Below are 20,014 nucleotides of genomic sequence, written 5' to 3'. Positions count from 1 at the left end.
TAACTATAAATCATTTATAAATCCTTATTAAGGTTAGTCTTATTGTAAAGTGGGGCAGATAAATAATTTGCAGTGAGACCAGACTTCTCAAACTTAAAGTGAGCTGTGAGAAATCAACAGATAGAGTCAGGAGTGTGAGAAGCAGCTTAACTCAAAAACACACTAAATATCTTGTGATTGGGCCGAGCAGCAGGGAGACGGGTTATTACTGGATGCCAACTGGGACAAAACCCTTACAGTTCCAGGCTGTCAAGATCCAGGATTCGAGGTCGGAGGAAACAGATGAACTCAGAACAATGAAACGCTGCTGTTAACAGTCCACATTTAATGAAGCATAAAAAGGTTAAAGCACCAGTAATGGCATACACAGATATATACACACACACAGTATCAGTAACAGTCACACACAGTTGCATATATGATCATTTACAAGAGTAAAGTTGGGACTGTTGGATCAGTATGAAGCAGCTTGGTGGTTGAAGGTTTTTGGCTGTTAAACTCTCACTAGAGATTTAAATGAAAAAAAACTGTTTAAACAGCAGAAATAAATCTCAGTCAATGGAAAGTTAAAATAGCTCTCAACACAAAGACGGCGTGACAGCTGACGAGAAGCTTTCTGTGGGTTTTTTTTTTTTTTAGAGCTTTGTAAGAGCTATTTATATCTGGAACATGTAAACTCTGGACCAGAATAGACGAGGACAATGAATTTAAAGAGATTCCAGAAAACGAATTTAAGGCCGAACATCAAACTCCAACAACGTCTTGGCATGAGCCCGCTGAGGAAAACTTCAAACAGACTTTTAGCGAAAGCCTCTCGATCCTTGTCTTATCCAGAGTCAGAGCTTTAGTACACAGGTATGTCCAGGATGTGTTTAGCCTAGCTTAGCACAAAGAGTAGGGGCAAGGGAAGTGATTGTTATGATCCATAGGCTAAGGGTTATGCTTAGTTATTAGATGGCAAGCTAATGTTAGTTTTAGTGCATCTGTTATGTATCAATGTGTTCAGACTGTCCAGAGCTATAGCTAACTGCTGCTAAAACTGCAATGGCTCTCGTTTACATGTTCATTTCTACACTGAATAAACAAGATACATCAGACAGACTTGTAGTTGCTGAAATGTGGATTTTTGTCTCTTCTAATGGAGCTAGGCTAACAGTTCATCCGTCTATAGTGTTTCTGCTAAAGTAGCTAAAAACGTCACGGTACAACATCAGTTAGCTAGACACAGCTAACGTAACATCAGATTTTGCTAGCTGTTTGTGAGTAATTGATAGCCAATGTTACCATTTATAGCTACTATAGCATCAACCACGTAGCTTTAAACATCTAACTAAATACCTAATATAGCATTTACTATGCTAGCTGTTTAGTAGCAACACTAGCTAGAGGTCTCCACCTGCCTCCAGTCTTTGCTCTAACACAGTGTTCACATCATATTGTTTTAACTGAGAATGAGTCATTTTATAGCAGCTGCTGTTGGTTTCACTTGGTAAAAAAGCTGCTATAAACACATGTGAGGCATCTGACTCTGGAGAAGAAAGAAAACGAAATGATTTATCAAACCGTTCTGACGAGCGAGCGCAGCTTTGTAAGTTTGCAGGTGAAATGTGGGCGTCTCAGATAAAACTAGGCTTGGTTTGGTTGGTGTTTTTTAAACACCCTGATTACATTTAGCCAAGGGTTCAAAAGCATTTCAGCAACTTTATTTCACACTGCTGTGGGTTTAATAAAGAATTGGCAACATGTTGTAAAATTAAAGAGTAAAACACAATGAAATACCTTGTATCTCCATGGCAACAGCTGTTGGAAGAAAGAAAACGTTCTGCTGGACTTAGAACATCTCATGGAGAAACGGGTCATTTCACTGATTTCAAAGAAGCGAATCACGAAAACCTGAGGACAAGATTCCCCCAGCAGTGACAATAAAATTTTGCAAAAAATAAAAACAAACCAAATGTTATTCTGGTTTTCACCTCTAAATGCTGTATAAATAGGTTATTGTGGCAACAGTGGTGGAAGTATTAAAGACACATCAGACTTAGTATAGAAATGTTATATAAACTGCAGCTCAGGCCCAGCTGTCAGTCAGTTAGTACCATGTGTGGTATCCAATATGTACCAAGCAAATATATTAGGTTTTAAATAGCTTTCTGAAAAAAAAAAAAAAAAAAAAAAAACTTAAACCAGGATCATCTAATAAAAAGAGAAGCATTTACAGATGTTTGGCGTGCCGGTGCGCTTCAGCAAAGGGCAAAAGTTTGTGTGATAATAAATACAAAAACAAGGCTACATACAAACAACAGATCAACAGGGTCCCGTCGTCCGTCCTGTCTACTGACAGTCTGTCTCAAAGTGCAGGAAATAAAGAGATTACTGCAGAGAGATCCCACTTAAACCCTCAACCCAACTTAGGAACATCTGAAGAACCCTCTGGACAACTTTCTAAACAACCATCTGGAGACATTGAGAAATGTTTTAAGAAACATTTGAGGAACCATCTGAAGAACTTTCCTAACAACTCTCTGAAGAACCTGACTAAAACTCATTCTACCAGAAACCAGAGAGCACAGGTCCAATAGAGACATTAAAGGCCTCGGCCCGCTTCAAACAAAGTGCCTTTCAGATCATTGAGCAGCGTCTGAAACCTCCTTCCTGACGGAGAGTTCGCTAGCAGGGGTAAAACCTGTAAAACCCTGATCCAGGTCTCTGAGTAATCTTTGTTGGTACAGAACTCTGAAGACACAACCACTCACAGGTGATCAGAAACATGGATACTGTCATGATCACGTAAACGAGGAGATTAAAAATAGATGTTAAGGTACTCAGGGACAGAAGTGAGTGTCTTTTACTGATGCTTTTTTAAGAAACCAAACCAAGAGGAAAATATAAGTTAACAACTCATCCTCCAGATTCAGACCAGAGCAAATAACCTGAAGGTTTGAAAACGCTCTAAAAGACTCAGGATTGGTACAAATGGTACCTTGTGGCAACACGCATTTAAGTTCAATTTGCTTTGCTGGTGTATATTCCCGAGTCAAATTACCACAAAGATTTTGCCAAATTACACATATACAACAGAGGCCTTGAGGGTCTGGGGCCCTGGAGAAGTTGCCCACGTTGCCTGGATGGTAATCTGGCTTTGCTACAAAGACTGGACAGAGATGGAGGAGGCAGGATGGACATCATGTTTGTTTGAAGCGTACTGAGGCCTCTCAGGTCGGACTAACAGCCGGGTTTGCATCGGCTGAGGCACTTGTTGGGCCAGAAGAGACAGAGGGGAGGGAAGGAGGCCAATTTGATTGGCTACATCCAAACTCAAGACCAACCCCTTTACCTTTTCACAAACAGTAGTTTCCCACAATGCAACTTAAACTGTGTTTGTTGTAAACGTGGGAAGTTGGAAATGAGAAGAACCAGCAGTTTGAAGAGATGACCACTGATTTAGAAATAGTCTGACATTCAAAAACGTCTCAAAGTGATACCTGTTTGAGCGGCCATGTTGATTTGTGTGATATCATGAACTGTAGTAATGTTGATCATGTTTGTCTGTAGAGCCCATGGGAACAACCCAGTGCTGTGGTACGTGGTGTTTCTCACTCACAAGTGAAACCACACCCTCAATTTTCCCTAAAGGAGCTGCTTGTAAGTTTTACAATTGCTACAAAGCTAACGTTAGCATTAGCAGCTGTTTACTCTCCAGTCTAGAAGAAATGTTCTGAGTTCAGCATAAAACTTCATTCCTTTGCTCATCAACAGCTGTCTCCAGAGATGGAGAGAATCCCCTTTGTTTTGCCTCTATTTCTATCCCTTCTTTTCCTCTACTGAAGTTAGCATGCTAACCAGCTAGCCCCGGCCCGTCCTGTCACTTTCCGATACTGAGTCATTGTAGCATCAAGTCTGCCTTGAAGAAGTAGCTGCTCAGAGGATGTATTATAACCTCTTGTACTGTAAACACAATGATGGCTGAAGCTCAGGGCGAGACTGGTAGACTAAATACACACCTGTTAATGCTAACGTTAGCTATGTAGCAATATCAGAACTTTGAAAAAGCTCCTTTATTGGAAAGTAAAACCCCACATGATCCACGTGAAGGTAAATTTAGACTCAGGGAGCTGATGGGATGATATGTTTGCCAATCAAGTGGCTTAGGAGCACCGTTACAAGATTATTGACAACAAGATTCCTCCTCGTTCCCTCTTTAGCATTTAGACGTCAGAAAACTTCTACTCCTGAAGTCACGATTACCTCGACACTGAGCCAGTCAGATGGACTCCACTGGTGAACACAGACGGTTAACAAAGGATATGAAGAAGATAGTAAATTTAGAAAAAAAATCCATGGACTTTTTGTTGTTGTCGGGGATCAGCCTGGACAAATGTCACACATACTTTTACAAAGATGGACGACTGGTTTGGATTTGTCTCTCAGGCGAAAGAGGCTTGGGGTTGGTTCAAATGTCACTGTAGAAAAGTGTTTGTCCACTTCATAAGTGTCCCAGCACCTGTCCTCCCTCAGGACTGTTTCTACATGAGATTTGGTTCAGATACACTACAAGTGCATGGGTAAGGCACCCCAGCTGATCTGGCTCTGGTTCAGATCGGTCGAGCAGGGTCAGGGGGGCAGCGGCGTGATTTCCCGCCTCCAGCCGTCTCACACGGTGGTCATGAGTTTGAGCGAGCCCGACCTGAACCTCAGGATTTTCTTCTTCAGGTTGTGAGAGGCCTTAATCTTGACGAAGGCCTTCGCCTGAGCCGGAGTCATTTCCTGCCCCACCGCCCTGGCCCCTGGTGCCCCTAACTGGCTCCACCCCCTGCCCATTCCACCTGTCCTACCCCCAGCCCCACCTCCTCCACTCTCCTCAGTATCACTGGTGGTGGTGCTCTCCTCCACATACTCCTCCTCACTGGACTCACTGTCTCCGAAGCAGTTGGTGGTGTAGTTGGACCTCTCGTCCTCACTGGTGTCCACGATGGTGGAGTGAAAGAGCGACGCACACTCGGCCGAATACTCTGAGTCACTTCCTCCGACGTAAGAGTACGGGCTGCTCAGCTGCTCACCAGAGGGGAGGTACACGCCGGCTGGAGAATGGCTGAGAAGCTCTTTTCTCTGCCGCCGCTGAGCGCGCCTGAACGCCTCGTCGTACGGGACCTCCATGATCGCACGCAACCGCCGGTAATCATTTCGTTTGTGTTTTGGTTTGGCGATGACCACGACCTGGTCACGCCCATGGTGATGATGATGATGGTGACTGTGATGGTGGTGGGTACCACTGTAGTGGTGGTGGTTTCCATGGTGATGGTGCTTGGATACACCTGACCGCACGCTGCTTAGCGTCGATGTGGCGTGCTTGTCCAGGACTCGACCCTCGGGGATGGACACAGGGAGGCGTTTGTTGACTCTGGAGGACGACACCCCAGGAGCCCCGACAGGTGATCTCTTGGAGACTTTCATGTGGGCGGAGCCTCCGTCTTCCAGCAGCCGGGACTTTTTAGAACTGGACCTGTGGTGGGATTTATCCCCTCTCCTCTCTGCGGGCTCACTGCGTTCAGAGGCCCGACTTGTCTTCACCTTGACAGTCTTGACACTCTTGCTGCCACCCTTGCGGAGTTTGATGTTCTGCCGCTGAGAAGGGATGTACTTGGCGTTAACCATGTGACTCCCTCCTCCTTCTCCTTCGTCTCCTCCTGCTTCATCCTGACTCGGGGAGGACGACCCCGCACTGGCCAGCTCTGGCACTGACCTATCGCCTTCGTCTGTCTGGTCTGTTGGGAGAGGCTTGTGGCTGTTCTTAGGAGTAGATCCGAGGAGCAGGTCCTGGTCAGGGGGGTAACATGGCTGCTTGGTCTCTTTGGGGGTGGAGTTAGCTTTGGGACTGCTCAGCTCCCTGGCGTCTTTAGGCAAGGTCGCGATGGACGCTGCTGAGGGAAGAAGAAGCCCTTTGCTCTTCTTTTTCATCAGACTGTTGGTGCTTGTGTTGGTGTCCTTGTTGGTGAAGAAACCGTCGTTCTGGATGCCGTTAGTAAGAGGAGAGCTGTTCTGATTCGGTGCCAAGTCACTGTTGTTGATCATCGTGTCATCGCCGCCACCGTGGAAACCATTTTGGATCTCTTGCTCTTCACCTTTGCTTTCCACAGACCACTGCCTCTGAGGGGAGAAGGCGGCAGCACCGTCTGCGGATCCTCCTCCTGCTGCCCGGGAGGGTTTGAGTTCAGTCAACCTCAGAGTCCCTAAACCAGAACCAGAGCTGAGACCAGAGACCTGCCTCACACAGAGACTCGCCTGCCGCAGGATGCTCTTTGATGGGTCAGTGCTGATGCTGGTCCTGGGTCTGCTGGTCCTGATGGGCAGGGCTCTCCGCTGCAGCAGACTGTAGATGTAGCTGTCCAGACGCTTATGACACGGGGTCTGGGAGGAAGAGGAAGTGGGGGCCGGCCAGGAGGAGCTCTGAGGTACAAGAGGAGCTGGAACAGAAGCAGATTCTGGTCGGAGACCCTCGACACCGGCCTCGATGGCTTTCAGAAGCCCTTCGTCTCTGCCGTGACCGCCATGACTCAACATCTGGAGGAAGACGGGGCTCTGGACGGCCACAGCGTGCAGCGGGCTCGGGTACCGGAACACGTCGCTGCCATTTCGGGCCACCAGGTCGCAGTGGTACTTAGACTGGGAGTCACAGGAGGCCACTAAGGGGACAGGATCCAGGGTGGGCGGGTGAGGAGCGGAGACTGAGCGACGAACTGTACCAGAAGAAAAGTCGTCACAGAGTCCTCCGACCAGACCGTCACACTCCAAACAGCTGGGCAGCTCATCTGAAGGAGAACGAGAAGGAATGTGACATTAGACATCAGGTCCAGACAAAGCAGCAGGTTCTGGATATTCACAGCTCTCATTTCAGGTCCAGGTGTGCTGTAAACCCGCCTGCTAAACACTTCGCAGTCTCAAACATAAACAGTCTAAATGGATCTAAGTTTATTTCAGTGTTGCAGCGTTTCCTAATGTCAACAGCTGACAGGAAGTTAACTTGGACAGAGCTGTTTCCAAGCAATGCAGTTCTGATGAAATGGTCTGTTGAGTGTGGTAATGACCCTGTTTGGTTCAGCTGTGGATGGAGAGTCTAAGCATTAGTAAGTGGAAAATTCTTTTCTGTGGAGACAGTGTGCTGTGAAATGTTAACTCTTCACGTTCACTGCCGCTCCTGGAAATGATTTAAACAGCATCAGACCTGGATTAGAGGCACAAGTCAAAATTCAAACAGAAATAAAACTGAGCAAAACGGTGTAACGAATCCGTGCGAGGACGTTGAATATAACTGACTGTAATTTATTCACAGCTCAGAACAAATTAGGTCAAAATCTTTGGTGGCCCTGAAGCGCAACAATCTGCAGCTTAAGAAAACACATGTAAATAGACGAAACACAAACAGATTCAGAAACATCTTCATCAGTTTGACCACACATGAGCTGCAAATACTCATATTACACAAAGGAAGTGTTTCCAGGGGACACTAAAGAGTGATGAACCCGGCTGGGACGCACTTGCATGGATGTGTTAAAACACATCCATGTGCACATGTTGTTCAAAGCTTTTAACTTCAAAAGTCACAAAGCATTGAACGACTTGTTAGTGTCCCCTGGAAACACTTCCTCTGTGTTCTGAGTAAAGATGTTTCTGAAGTTGTTTGTTTTGTCTGTTTACATGTTTTCTTGCAGAGCGTTGAGCTTCAGGGGGGTCAAAGCCTACGTAGCGTTAGCGAGGCTAAGCTAAGATGGTACACTACATCAGCCGGCAAGGCTCACAGCTAACTGCTCTGACTTTGTGTTACCACCACTTTTACAGGAGCTAGTGAACGCACCAGCTGTCAGACCAGAACCTGGAGGATCTGCTCCAGAAATGAGACCACCTCGTTCAGAGTCACACTGACGTCAGGCGCTCAGGTCACCCGGTGATTCAAGGTGACGACTGTGAGCCCAGGGGCATCACATGTAACACAGGTCCGACGTGTAGACAGAGTGAGCAGCAGCTGTGAGGCTGTTTGGATTCAACACTGTCCATAACTGATTTAATCATTCTCACAGCGTCAGTCTGAACCGCTCAGTTCACAGACGGAGATTTACAAAGTAAAGTGACCGAGTCAACCTGAACTGTATACAGCTCCACTTCAAAGGATGACTTTTATTTTGAAGGCCAAGCTCAAGCCTCAGTGTGTGTGTGTGTTCGTGTTTACACATTTGGTGGATCTGTAGGTGTCAATGTGTGTGTGTGTGTGTGTGTGTGTGTGTGTGTGTTTATACAGCGGAGTGACCAAAAGGAGCACAGCAACATAAAACAGCAGAGGAGAGGAGGAGGAGAAAGAGGAGGAGGAAGAGGAGGAGGGGGTTGAGAAACAGGAAACCAGTGTGTTCAGCGGAGGTTGATGGCGACAGTATGTAAACAGAGATAATGAGACTCAGACTCAGCAGCTCCTTCGTGTTTCACTGACTCCATACAGGAAGGTTTTTGCTTTCTGGTAGATGATTGGACAGAAACAGACCAGCTGATGTGTGTAGTCTCTGAAGCGATTGGTGGGGGTGGGTGTGTACCTGTGGACGGGAGGCGTCCGTCAGCGTCCGCCATCGAGCAGAAACATTCGCTGAAGACCGAGTTGGACGAGTTAGAGAGAGAGCCGGACGCCCCGTCACTCAACTCATAGAAACCTGAGAGACACAGACAGGAAGTGATGTCATGACCATTAAAACACAGGTAACCACACTGTTGTAGCCCTGTGATGCACGGAAGCCCAGACAACAAAAACTTTTTTAACACATCTAGTTCTGAGGGTCGGAAGTCAGACCGGTTCTAGTTCTGGTCTCAAGTCCTTAAGATCACTAAAGGTACCACGTTTTCCATTTTCATAAAAATATTAAAGCTCCATATTTTCCTCTTCTTCTGTGTTTTATTTGAAGTCACTGAGCCTCCTCTCTTCTGATTTGCTGACTGTTTGCTGAGCGATCCAATAGCAGATTTGAGGTAAAAATCCTGCAAGGTTTGGATGGTGGGTCCAGGTGGGCGGGGCTTGGTGACTGCTTTGTTGTGACATCACAAAGTTCCAGAAGTCCTGACGGCTGGTTTTAAGGCTCAGTTTCTGAATACAGGCTGTGTGCATTTCTCTGTGGACTGAGGCTTTGATACTTTCACAGTATTAATATAGAAGCTAGAGCTGATCTATAATCACACTACACATGGACACAGACCTTTACACTGGAGGAGCTTTAAAATCAGCGTTGAGCAGCAAAGAGTCACCTGTTTGCAGATGATGCAGTTCTCTACACAATCGTCTCTATCACACACTTTCATCAGTTCTCTCTGAATTCAAGACAACACCAAATTATAACTGTCTCCACAAACCGTCCTCACCACACACCAACAACACATGATGGTAAAAGTACTACAGTACTGAGAGGTAAATGTACTGAGAGGTAAATGTACTGAGAGGTAAATGTACTTCAAGCGTCAAAATAAAAGTCTTCGTCCCTGTGAGTCATATCCGGTTATATATGATATGATCAGTTCTTTGTTACTGATGGATTCATGTGATTAATGTGAATACATGTGCTGGTACTGTTTTGTGAGGTACTCTCCTTTCAGTTTTATTGAAATATATATTTTTTTTTTCAGTGGATGTTTCGGTAAATGACTTGTCACCAGACAGAAGAGAAAATAAAGAAATAAAGTTACTGTGAGGAGGGAATGTGTGAGTACTACAGCAGCAGCAGGTAACTGGAGCTACAGCTGATGAAAGCATTTAAAAGAACAGCAGGGAAAAAATGTTCCTCAGGTCTGCTCAGACCGAAGAAATCTAAAACCCTGACCAGGTTTTTCCTCCTGTTTCTGATCAGTCACAGATTAACTGTTTCAGCGTGTTACGTCTAGTCAGGACTCTGGGAGTTTGATGTACCTGAGCTTGGTCGGCTGTCGGTCTCCAGCTGGTCATGTGACGCCTCGGTGTCCAGTCGCAGGTCGCTGATCTGTCGGTCCAGCTCCTGGAGCTGAGTGATGAGACCAGCGTCCCGCCTCCTCAGACAGTTCTGAAAACACACAGTCAGCATATTTCAGCTCTGAACTCTCTTTGCCCCAAAACAACAGAACAAACAGAGTCCTGATCCCAGAGGAGACCAGAGGAAACTTTAATAAACCAGACAGAGAACACAAACCAGAACAAACACAGACAGAAAACCCCAGTGGATCTATTTACAGAGCAGTGAGAGCCCAAAGTGTTTCACTCTGAATAAATGTAATACGATTTAAAACTAAATAAACTAAGTAAAGGGAGATATTAAGCAACAGATTAAAACCTGTGAAGCTTTAAAGCTGCAGAACTCAGATCTGCTCAGATTGAAAGATGGATGAGCAGATGAAAGTGGGACTGTAAGGAGAGAAAACAGAGACGTCCAGACACCAAATATCTGTCTCCAGCAGCTAAAGTTTCTGAAGAGACCGAGAAGTTTAGTCTGAATGGAAGCTAAACTGAAGCTAAAGCTAAAACTTTATTTTCTTCTCTATTTCCTGTGGATTAAAGGGCCAGTACCACAGTGTAAAAATAAAAGTCCTGCACTCAAACTCCTACTGAGAACTAAAGTATGAAAAGTTAATGAGCACCGACTGACATAAGACACTCGTGAGCTGAGGGGCCTCGGGGCCCCTAGAGACCCCCCCACTATAACAATAATGTTCCCAAAATAAACAGGTTCTGTTCCTCAGTCCTGATCAGAGTCCTGACCCAGGTCTCCTCTGAGAGGAAACTCTCTGAAGCACGGCTACAGACACAAACATGGTGGAGACGTGATGAATCTGAGACGAGACTCGGGTCTGAACCGAACCGATATCTTCTAAACTCTCCATATGTTCGCTTGTGAAATATATTTCCACCTCTGCTGATCGCAGTGTGTTTACACCTGCTCAGGTGCTCTTTCCTATTGATCACACGTCAACAGCAGAGAAGAGGCCTCGATGGCGGGAACAGGAATCTGTCTAACAACCGAACCAGAAGCCAAGAAGCTGAATCTCCTGCAGCCAGGTGACGTGGAGCTGAAACGCTCCCTGTGAGTGTCCGTTTGTTCCCGCCTCACAAATATCACCGACACACAGTGTGTGTCTTCATGTGGGAGAGCTGGGGAGGGACAGAGGAGGCAAAAAACTCCTACAAGCAACACTTTTGCTGGAGTTTTTTTTTTTACCTCCTCGGACGTCCTCCTGTCTCCGTGCACCTCGGAGCAGGTGAAGCTGAACTCCAACAACACTTGTATTAAAAGAAGAAAAGCATTGCGTTGGTCAGGGAGGGACAGAGGAGCTGTTCCATGGAATCAGACTGATAACTGAGTCATTAAACATCCCTGTGAGGAACTGGATTAAACTGTAAACTGTCTGCGGCTCTGACGTTCACGGTGAATCAGGATGTTACTGATCAGACAAAGGCGCGTCTTACTGTGAAAAACAACTGGTGCTCTTTCCTTTACTTTTCAAGCTCCTACTTTAAACCTCGACACCGTGTCCTGCTCTGCATCTCTGTGACAGCTGCAGCTGCTTCAAACACAGATCACATGATCCCTTTATACAAACAGGAAGCTTCTAAACCCACCAGAATAAAAGAGCAAACAAACTTCAAGTCCCATCCTCTGCATTTATAAAAATCTTTACTCCTGATACTCTGAGTTCATTTTGTTGATACTTTTACCTCAGTAAAACTTGCACTTGTATGAAGTATATGTACTCTGTGGTAATGATACTTTTACCTCAGTAAAACTTTTACTTCAGTGAAGGATTTGAATCACTGTTAACGTCTCTTTCTGCAGATTCATAATTATCTACATTAATGACCAATCTGATGTTTTCTTTGATCAATGTCTAAAATGATTAATTATCAAAATTGCTGTCCCCACTCCCCACCCCCTCCACACACACACACACACACACACACACACACACACACACACACACACACACACACACACACACCCAGTCTGAATCACACCCTCCCCCCTCCTGAGATGGAAAACATGCGGGTTATGCAGCGCTGCTCACAGGTCATGTGCCGCATTCCTGCGACTGAGCTGCTGCAGAGAAACAGAAACACACTGCTGCTGTCTGATCACCAATACATGATCACCAATACATGATCATCAATACATGATCACCAATACAAGATCACCAATACATGATCACCAATACATGATCACCAATACATGATCACCAATACATGATCATCAATACATAATCATTAATACACGATCACCAATACATGATCACCAATACATGATCATCAATACATGATCACCAATACAAGATCACCAATACATGATCACCAATACAAGATCACAAATACACGATCACCAATACAAGATCACCAATACACGATCACCAATACAAGATCACCAATACATGATCACAATACATGATCACCAATACATGATCACCAATACATGATCACCAATACAAGATCACCAATACACGATCACCAATACATGATCACCAATACAAGATCACCAATACACGATCACCAATACATGATCACCAATACACGATCACCAATACATGATCACAAATACATGATTGTACATATCATGATTGATACATGACAAATAATTGATCACCTACAATATTAATGAGTCTGTCCACAGTCAAACACCTGGACAGGTAAATCTCTTTCCAGTCAAACATCTGGAGAGGCTGATAACATCTGTATTTTATCGTTAGATTGATCACAGTTAAACCGATTGATCACAGAGGAAGTCAGAGAGGTCAAAGGTCAGAGTTCAGCTGATTCACTGTTTGTTTCACTGTGGAAACTTTTCTTCTGTAAAGAGAAATTAAATGTGTGTGTGTGTGTGTGTGTGTGTGTGTGTGTGTGTGTGTGTGTGTGTGTCTTAGCAGCAGCTGCTCTCTGGAATGAGCAGCATGTTCAAACACAAACCAACGCTCATCCAGCTGTTTCTCCTGTCAATCAACCAGCTGACAGCGAGCGTCAAGCCCCGCCTACACTACAGGAAGTGATGTTACACACACACCAGAAAAATCTGTGATTTTAATCATGGTAACGCTCCATTTCATTGGTCGCCTGTCAATGACATCACTTCCTCCATGAGCATGTGTGAGTGTTGCTGTTGTCAGGGAAACGAGCTGAGCCCCTCCCTGACCTGTGTGGTCTGAACAGTGTCAGAAACACTGATGTTGATTCAGTGTTTTTACTGGTTCTAATCAGCTGGTCTGTTTGTTATGGAGAGGAAGAGTACGGTGGCTGACGAGGTCAAACGCTCCGCAACAAAAACACAAAATAAAAAACAAATGCAACAGAAAAAACACTGCTAACCTATGACTTCACCTTTGACCTTTGACAGAAAGAAGAGGCGACATAAAAAGGTTTGTGTTCTTTTTTTACATTTGGCCGTAAATTTTACAATATTTTAAAATAGCAACAGAAAACGTAGCAAGTGTTAGCGTTAGCTTGTGGACAGTCTATGGGTGTTCCACTCAGAGCTCCCCCTAGAGGCCTGGAGCTCTGCTGTTCTGTTGCCTGGATACGCACCGCTTTCTTTTTCTGTTGCATTTCTTTTAAGGGTTCGTGTGTTTTTGTTGTTGCATCGTTTCTGTGTTTGCAGCTTGTTTGTTGTTCATGTTTTGCACGTTTTTGTTCTTGTATTTCTTTTGTATTTTCATATGTGTTTTTGAATCTGCATCGTTTCTGATTTTCTCGCTCGTTTCTCCTGACGGGAGAGTTTTGGGTCGGCCACCGCAGAGGAGAGGAAACCTCTGTGGATAATTCAGCTGCAGGCAGAACAACAACTCCCATGATCCCACGCTACTTCACGACATCACAGTCAACACGGTGCATTCACAGGTCAGAGTTCACCATCGTCGTCATGCTGCTGTGTCTTTGGAAATGGAGGAGACCTGACACTGAAATAAAAGTCTCCAACTATTCAGCATATAATTTTACAATAGCCTACAGTTCCCCGTCCAGAATGGAGAGTTTTACCACCACAGTATTTCACACATGACAGATGGACTCTATAAATAAAACCACTATATGAAGAGGTTACTGCTGAATAGCTGACCCTAACCCCGACCACCAATAGGTTTAAAATAATAGGAACGTGATCAGTTCCAACTTTTAATGGTTGAACATGAAGTTGAGCACAGACCAGGACCAGGACCAGGACCAGGACCAGGACCAGGACCAGATCCAGTCTCCTGTGTTTCCTGTGCAGACAGTTCGAACAGTTTGCTGTGAGTCTGCCTCAGCTGCTCCGTCACAGAGCTGAAAGTCGATCTGCAGAGTTTCCAGCAGCTCGCAGGAATCTCCATTTGTTACTGCTTAAAGGGAGGAGGGAGGTGGGGGTGGGGTGGTGGGTGGGGGTCGCTAATCTGCTCCAGATTCAAGTTTGGAGCCGCAGCTGCAGCAGGGACAACGTCCAAAAACACAACAGACAGACAGAGAGGTCTGAAGAGGGAGAAGAGGAGCGGAGGTTTGCCGAGGACTGGGATCTGAACTGATCAGGGATCAGGTTTCCTTCAACAACACGTCCTGTCTGTGAAAACACGACGAGGAGCTGAGGCCTCGACACACATGACGTAATCCTCCCAAACACAACCCAGCTGAAACTGCTCGAGGTGTCGGAGCGAAGCGTCGAGACTCACATCAACGTGAAACACCTGAACACAACGTTTTCAACCTTGTTACAATTAAAACTGAGACGAACAGAAGACGAGAGCAGCTGTTCATCTCGCCACAAAGAGGCGTCGACATAACTTCACACACATCACATGATGCGACTGTGCTGAGGATATTTTGAGGCCTTGAAACTTCTCCAGGACTCTCCAGGACTCTCCAGACCGGAGCTCCTCTCCAGTGTTTGATTTCACACCGACCCGACTTCAAAGCTCTCACAGCGACGCGCCGATGTGCCGCCTCATGTGTTAAAAGTTGCAGCGCAGAGACGACAGCTGACAGTCAGCTGACCACAGACACTCGTCGTGACGTCAGGACGTCCTCCGTCACAAGAGCACCCAACAAACGCCAGCTTCAGAAACTGATCAGGCTGCAACATAACTGACACAACCAGGCTGTCTGCTGGGAGACCAGGTCTGCGAATGGGGAGGGGGGGTTAAACATCTGTGTGAGGTGTGATGACACGGGGGGGGGGGGCTGACTCACTGACCATAACCCTCAGCTGAGCTCAGGCTATGGTCAGTGATGGAGGTGGGTCAGAGATAAAACCAGAGAAGGAGAAGAAGAAGCTGCTGTCGGACTCCGTGGGGAGAGTCAGGACTCATCAGACCTGGAGTCCGCGAGTGAGACCAGATCAGACGTTTAGAGGCTCAAAGACACTTTGACTCATAAACCACATCGAGACGTTTAGAGAAACATCAGCTGATGTGAACCAGGCCGCACAACAAAGGTCTCAGAGACTGTCTGACCTCAGAGTCTGAGGATGAAGAAGAGTCTGGATCTTCATCAGTCAACAGTCCTGAAGTCTCACTCTCCACAACAGTCCTGGAAACTATGGACTGATCTCCTCCCACAGGTGGAGCAGGGTGGGGGGAGCATCAGGATCTGGGTCTCTGCTGCCTCTGGACCTGGACCTGGAGCAGCTCCACATCATTAAGTTCATCAAGGACTCTTCTAGGATAATGTCAGGGTGTCTGTCCACCTCAGGAGAAGACAATGACCCTAAACATCACAGGATATCCACTTCCTGGAGGGGTCCAGCCCAGACCTGAATCCAGCAGAGATGCTGTGGACTGAGCTGAGGAGAGAGACTCTGTCTGACTGACGCAGGTCTGTAAGAAGACTGGTCCAGACGTCCTCCTGAACACTGAGCAGGTCTGGAGCCACAGGAAGTTCAACTGTGAAACCAGAGGAATACGAACATCCGAGGGTGGAGGACGAAACGTAAACGTCCAAATGGAGAGAAACCGTTAGGCCCCGCCCCCCTCGCATTAACCAGAACAGATACTTCCTGCAGGTGAGGAAACTCCTGACCCGGACCGTCTTCGGTTGTGTGCTACGTGTGCGATGACGTTTGGACCCGACTCTCCGTCACGGTCTGAGGTCACGACAAACCAGCTTCAACGAAGTCCACAGTCCAGTTCACCGAGTCCCTGTGTGGAGGTCTGCACCACTACAGTCTTCAGTCACATGACCAGAGACGACTGATCACACTGCCTGACTGAAAACAACCAACATGAAGACCAGACAGTGTGTGTGTGTGTGTGTGTGTGTGTGTGTGTGTGTGTGTGTGTGTGTGTGTGTTCATTCTGTCTGAGCTGCTTCAGGCCACGATGGCTCATCACGCCTCTTTAATTGAAAGCGGGTGTTTAGATTTCACACACACACACACACACACACACACACACACACACACACACACACACACACACACACACACTCCCCCTCCTCCCTGGTTAAATATCTTAAACCTGGGATCACTGAGACTCCCAGCATCCTCTCTGAGCCGCGGGGGGCAGAGGATCAGACCAGAGGAGTTCATTTCAGTCAAACATAAACCCTCCCCCTCGCCTCTCCCCACCCCCCACCAACACACACACTCACAGATTAAAACAGTGTGGGTTCATCATCCATGACATCATCGTCTTCGGGATGTTTATTATCTGACATTAAAGATGAATCCTCCTCATTAAAGGAGAACAAGTGACTCCATCAGCTGGAACATGATTCATGTAATAATAAATAATCTGTAATGTCTGTTAATAAAATAATATTCATTATTTTCTTTTAAGATTTTAATATATATGAATGTGACTGACAACCCTCTGAACCTTTTCTCATAATTATCAGAAAAAAATTTGCTAATTATTATGAGAAAACTGTCTCGTAGTTACAACATGAAGCTCCAGTTTTTCTTCCTTTGTGAAACGAATCTGTGAGTTAACAGTCGTTTATGTTCCTGTGTTATTTCACAACAGATGAGTGAATATGCTGAAGGAGTCCCTCAGGGTTCTGGTCTGGGTCCTCTTCTTTTTTAAAAACAAACATAAAGCGATTTAACGACCTGTTTGTAAAAATCTCTTCTCTGAGCTTCACTGCTACAAAATAAAAACAACTACGGAAGCCCTGAAAGGCAAGTGAACTTTTTTTGCCAGGATCATTCAAAAAAAGTTTGTTTTTCGTAAAAAAGTTTTTCTTCATAGTACACCTATGTAATTTTTTTTTCTAGGGGAAAAAAAAAACTTGTGATTGTATTTTTTTCACTTGCCTTGTTTTCAGAGATGAAAAAATTGTAGAAATGTTTTATTTTTTACAAAAAACTTTTTTCTTTTTTTTTTTTACAAAAGCAAACACTGAGTAGATCCTGACTAAAATTTATTTTTATAAAAAGAAGAAAAAGACATTTTTGTAGTAATTTGTTTGTTTGTTTTTTGTCAGTGACAAAACCCCCTAGAGGTGCTTTTATTTAAATTATTTATTTATTTAAATTAAAAACATCAAATACAAAATCAAACACTGATAAAATAAAAAAAAATAAAAAAGATCCTGGCAAAAAAAAAAAAAAAAATTACTTTCCTCTCTTGGCTTTCAAACTCCAGAATATTAAAAACATTGAATTCAACATGTTTCCAATAAAAACAAGAAATGTCCCAGAGAATCAGGGCGTTTTGTCTTTTTAAGGAAAGTCATTGAAATATGAATAAAAAGATGATGAAAACAGTTTGAACTCTGCAGATAGTTGCTGATCCACTGTGTTACTGACTGTCACACTCACCTGTTGATTTATAAAGTCATTTTTCAAATATTTTTCATGTGTGTAAATGTTTTAGTTTTAACTGACACTTTCCGGTTTTTTATTTTTGAAATCTTTATTCATGTTCTAATTTATTTTGAAAGTACTTCAATTTAATTCACTGTCACATTCTTCTGAATCAATCAGCGTCATCAGTAAAGGACAGACCGGGTCATCTCTCTCCTCCTGTTCTGTTCATCACATCCTCTGTTTCTATATTAAAAAGAAAACAGGCTGACCCCGCCTTCACCTATGACCTTTGACCTCACACCACACACCTGAGTCATCCCTGCAGACTGGGGTCAGGGAGGTCAGAGGTCATGAGACAGACAGGTCAGGACCTACCAGCTGTTTCCTGAGCAGCAGGATGTTCTCCTCCAGCAGCTTCTCCTCGGAGCTCAGCTGAGCCTCCCTCCGCCGCTCCGCCTCCTCCTCCGCCGCCGCCGACTCCCGGAGCTCCAGCGCGGCCCGGACCAGCACCTCCTGCCGCTGCCGCAGGTACTCCAGCTCCCCGAGCCCGGACACGGTGGCCTCCAGCCGCTCCCGCACCGAGCGCTGCCGCTCCGCCGCATCCGCGTCCGCAGCCGCTCTGTCCCGGCTGCAGCGGGGGTCCGTGTCCCGCCTGGAGGGCGCGGACAGCAGCATGTCCTCCGTCAGACTCTGCGGTGTGACCTCAGGGTCTCTGCAGCATCAGGGTCCGGAGGATCTGCCGGACTTGAACAGCATTGTGCGGGGCGGAGCGCAGCGGGACGCCTCAGTAGACACCGGATCAACTGAGAGGAATCACCTGGAGTCACTCACCTGGGTTAATCACCTGGTTCAACTGTCTTGGTTCAGTTAAACCGAGTAAATAAAACCGAGTTAAACAGACTCGGGCACAAAGTGAATCCAGACTCTGATCCTCAAACTGGTCTCTGCAGCTCCTAGTATCAACCGGTGGTCTAACGGTCCTCCTGCGGAATAACAGGTGAAATTAATCCGGTAAATGGGTCCCGGGTCCACTCAGGTAGGTGTCCAGGTAAATCCCAGCATGCCCCGTGGCCGTAGCGGTGGGTAGATCCGACAGAGTGAGGTGGAGGGTCGGGGTGAGCTCCGTCCTGCTGCCGCTCCTCCTGAAGCTCCGTCCAGACTGACCGACCGCGTCACAGCTGCACCGAGGCCGATAAGCCCCGCCCCCTCCACGCTGTCTGACGGAGCGAGCTGAATCACGTCAGCAACAATGAAAACAAACACTTCCTGTTGTGACCTTCAAAATAAAACATCGTGATCGTCGTTATAACGTGTGGTAATATTGAAAAGAAAAGAGTAAGATATACACATGTAGGCTGCACACTAAACTAAACTAAACTAAACTAAACTAAACTAAACTAAACAAGTTAACCTGCTTTAAAACAAATTCAAACAACAAAACGTAAAATGAAATAAAAACAAAAACCACAGAAAATTCATAAACTATAATAACTTTGAGCGCATCACTGGTCAGAAACCTGCACCACAGATTCTTGCTAATATGCTCCATGCTAACTTGCTAACATGTTAGCATGGAGATTGAGTTCCAGCTGATTACCCTGGAGCTCCTGATCTCTCTCCCTCTCTCTCTCTCTCTCTCTCTCTCTCTCTCTTTCTCTTTTATTGATGCACCTGTCTCTTCCTAAATTCATCTTTTACTTGTCTCTTCAAAATCTTTCTAAAATTAATTTCTACTTCACTTTCTCGCCGAGAAAAATCTATTTTATTTTGAAGGGAACGCTCACACGTCTTCCTGTGTGATTGTGTCAGTTTGTGGGAGCTTGATGCTCCGTCCCTCAGACCCTCCTCCTCTCTGAGGCTTCCCTGGGTCCTAAAACCCTCCGGTCTGTCCTGACACCTCAGCAACATGAAGAGCAGCATCTGAATCATTTTAAATCTTCAGTTTTTAAATGATTTGAAATATTTTATAAGAGAGAAATATTTTAATATCAATAATATGATCAATATCAAAGTGAGGAATCGGTGCTTGCTTCTCTAAGTCTGAAGCAGATTTTATGTTTCTGTTTAATAAACTCAGATAAATCCACTAAATGAATGTTGAACAAATGAAATAAAATCAAAGTCTGTTTGTTCAGAATAAATTAGAAATTTAACAAGCGTATTAAGTTTATTCAAATCCAAACCTCATCTGATGAGCAGACATTTTCATGTTCAGTGTTTCTCAGTGTCAGTTTGAATAATCTTTATTGTTCTCCGCTGTTTAAACAGTGTTT

The 20,014-nt window shown here is 45.3% G+C and overlaps 1 protein-coding gene across 2 annotated transcripts; it reads right to left on the bottom strand.

Moving 5' to 3' along the window:
* Positions 1-305: 305 nt before the first annotated feature.
* Positions 306-18,911, bottom strand: dact1 (dishevelled-binding antagonist of beta-catenin 1). 2 transcript variants are annotated; one of them, XM_056393432.1, is made up of 4 exons: positions 18,117-18,911; positions 9,932-10,061; positions 8,577-8,690; positions 306-6,806 (listed from the first exon to the last, which is right to left on the bottom strand). In XM_056393432.1, the coding sequence occupies exons 1-4, from the start codon at positions 18,414-18,416 to the stop codon at positions 4,651-4,653; spliced, it is 2,700 nt and encodes an 899-aa protein (XP_056249407.1). In that variant the 5' UTR covers positions 18,417-18,911; the 3' UTR covers positions 306-4,650. The 2 variants fall into 2 exon arrangements, with proteins under 2 accessions (XP_056249407.1, XP_056249408.1); XM_056393433.1 differs by lacking the exon at positions 8,577-8,690.
* Positions 18,912-20,014: the final 1,103 nt, after the last annotated feature.

Source organism: Seriola aureovittata, chromosome 13, assembly GCF_021018895.1.
Source record: "Seriola aureovittata isolate HTS-2021-v1 ecotype China chromosome 13, ASM2101889v1, whole genome shotgun sequence".
NCBI lineage: Eukaryota > Metazoa > Chordata > Actinopteri > Carangiformes > Carangidae > Seriola > Seriola aureovittata.
This window is presented reverse-complemented; position numbering and strand designations above follow the sequence as displayed.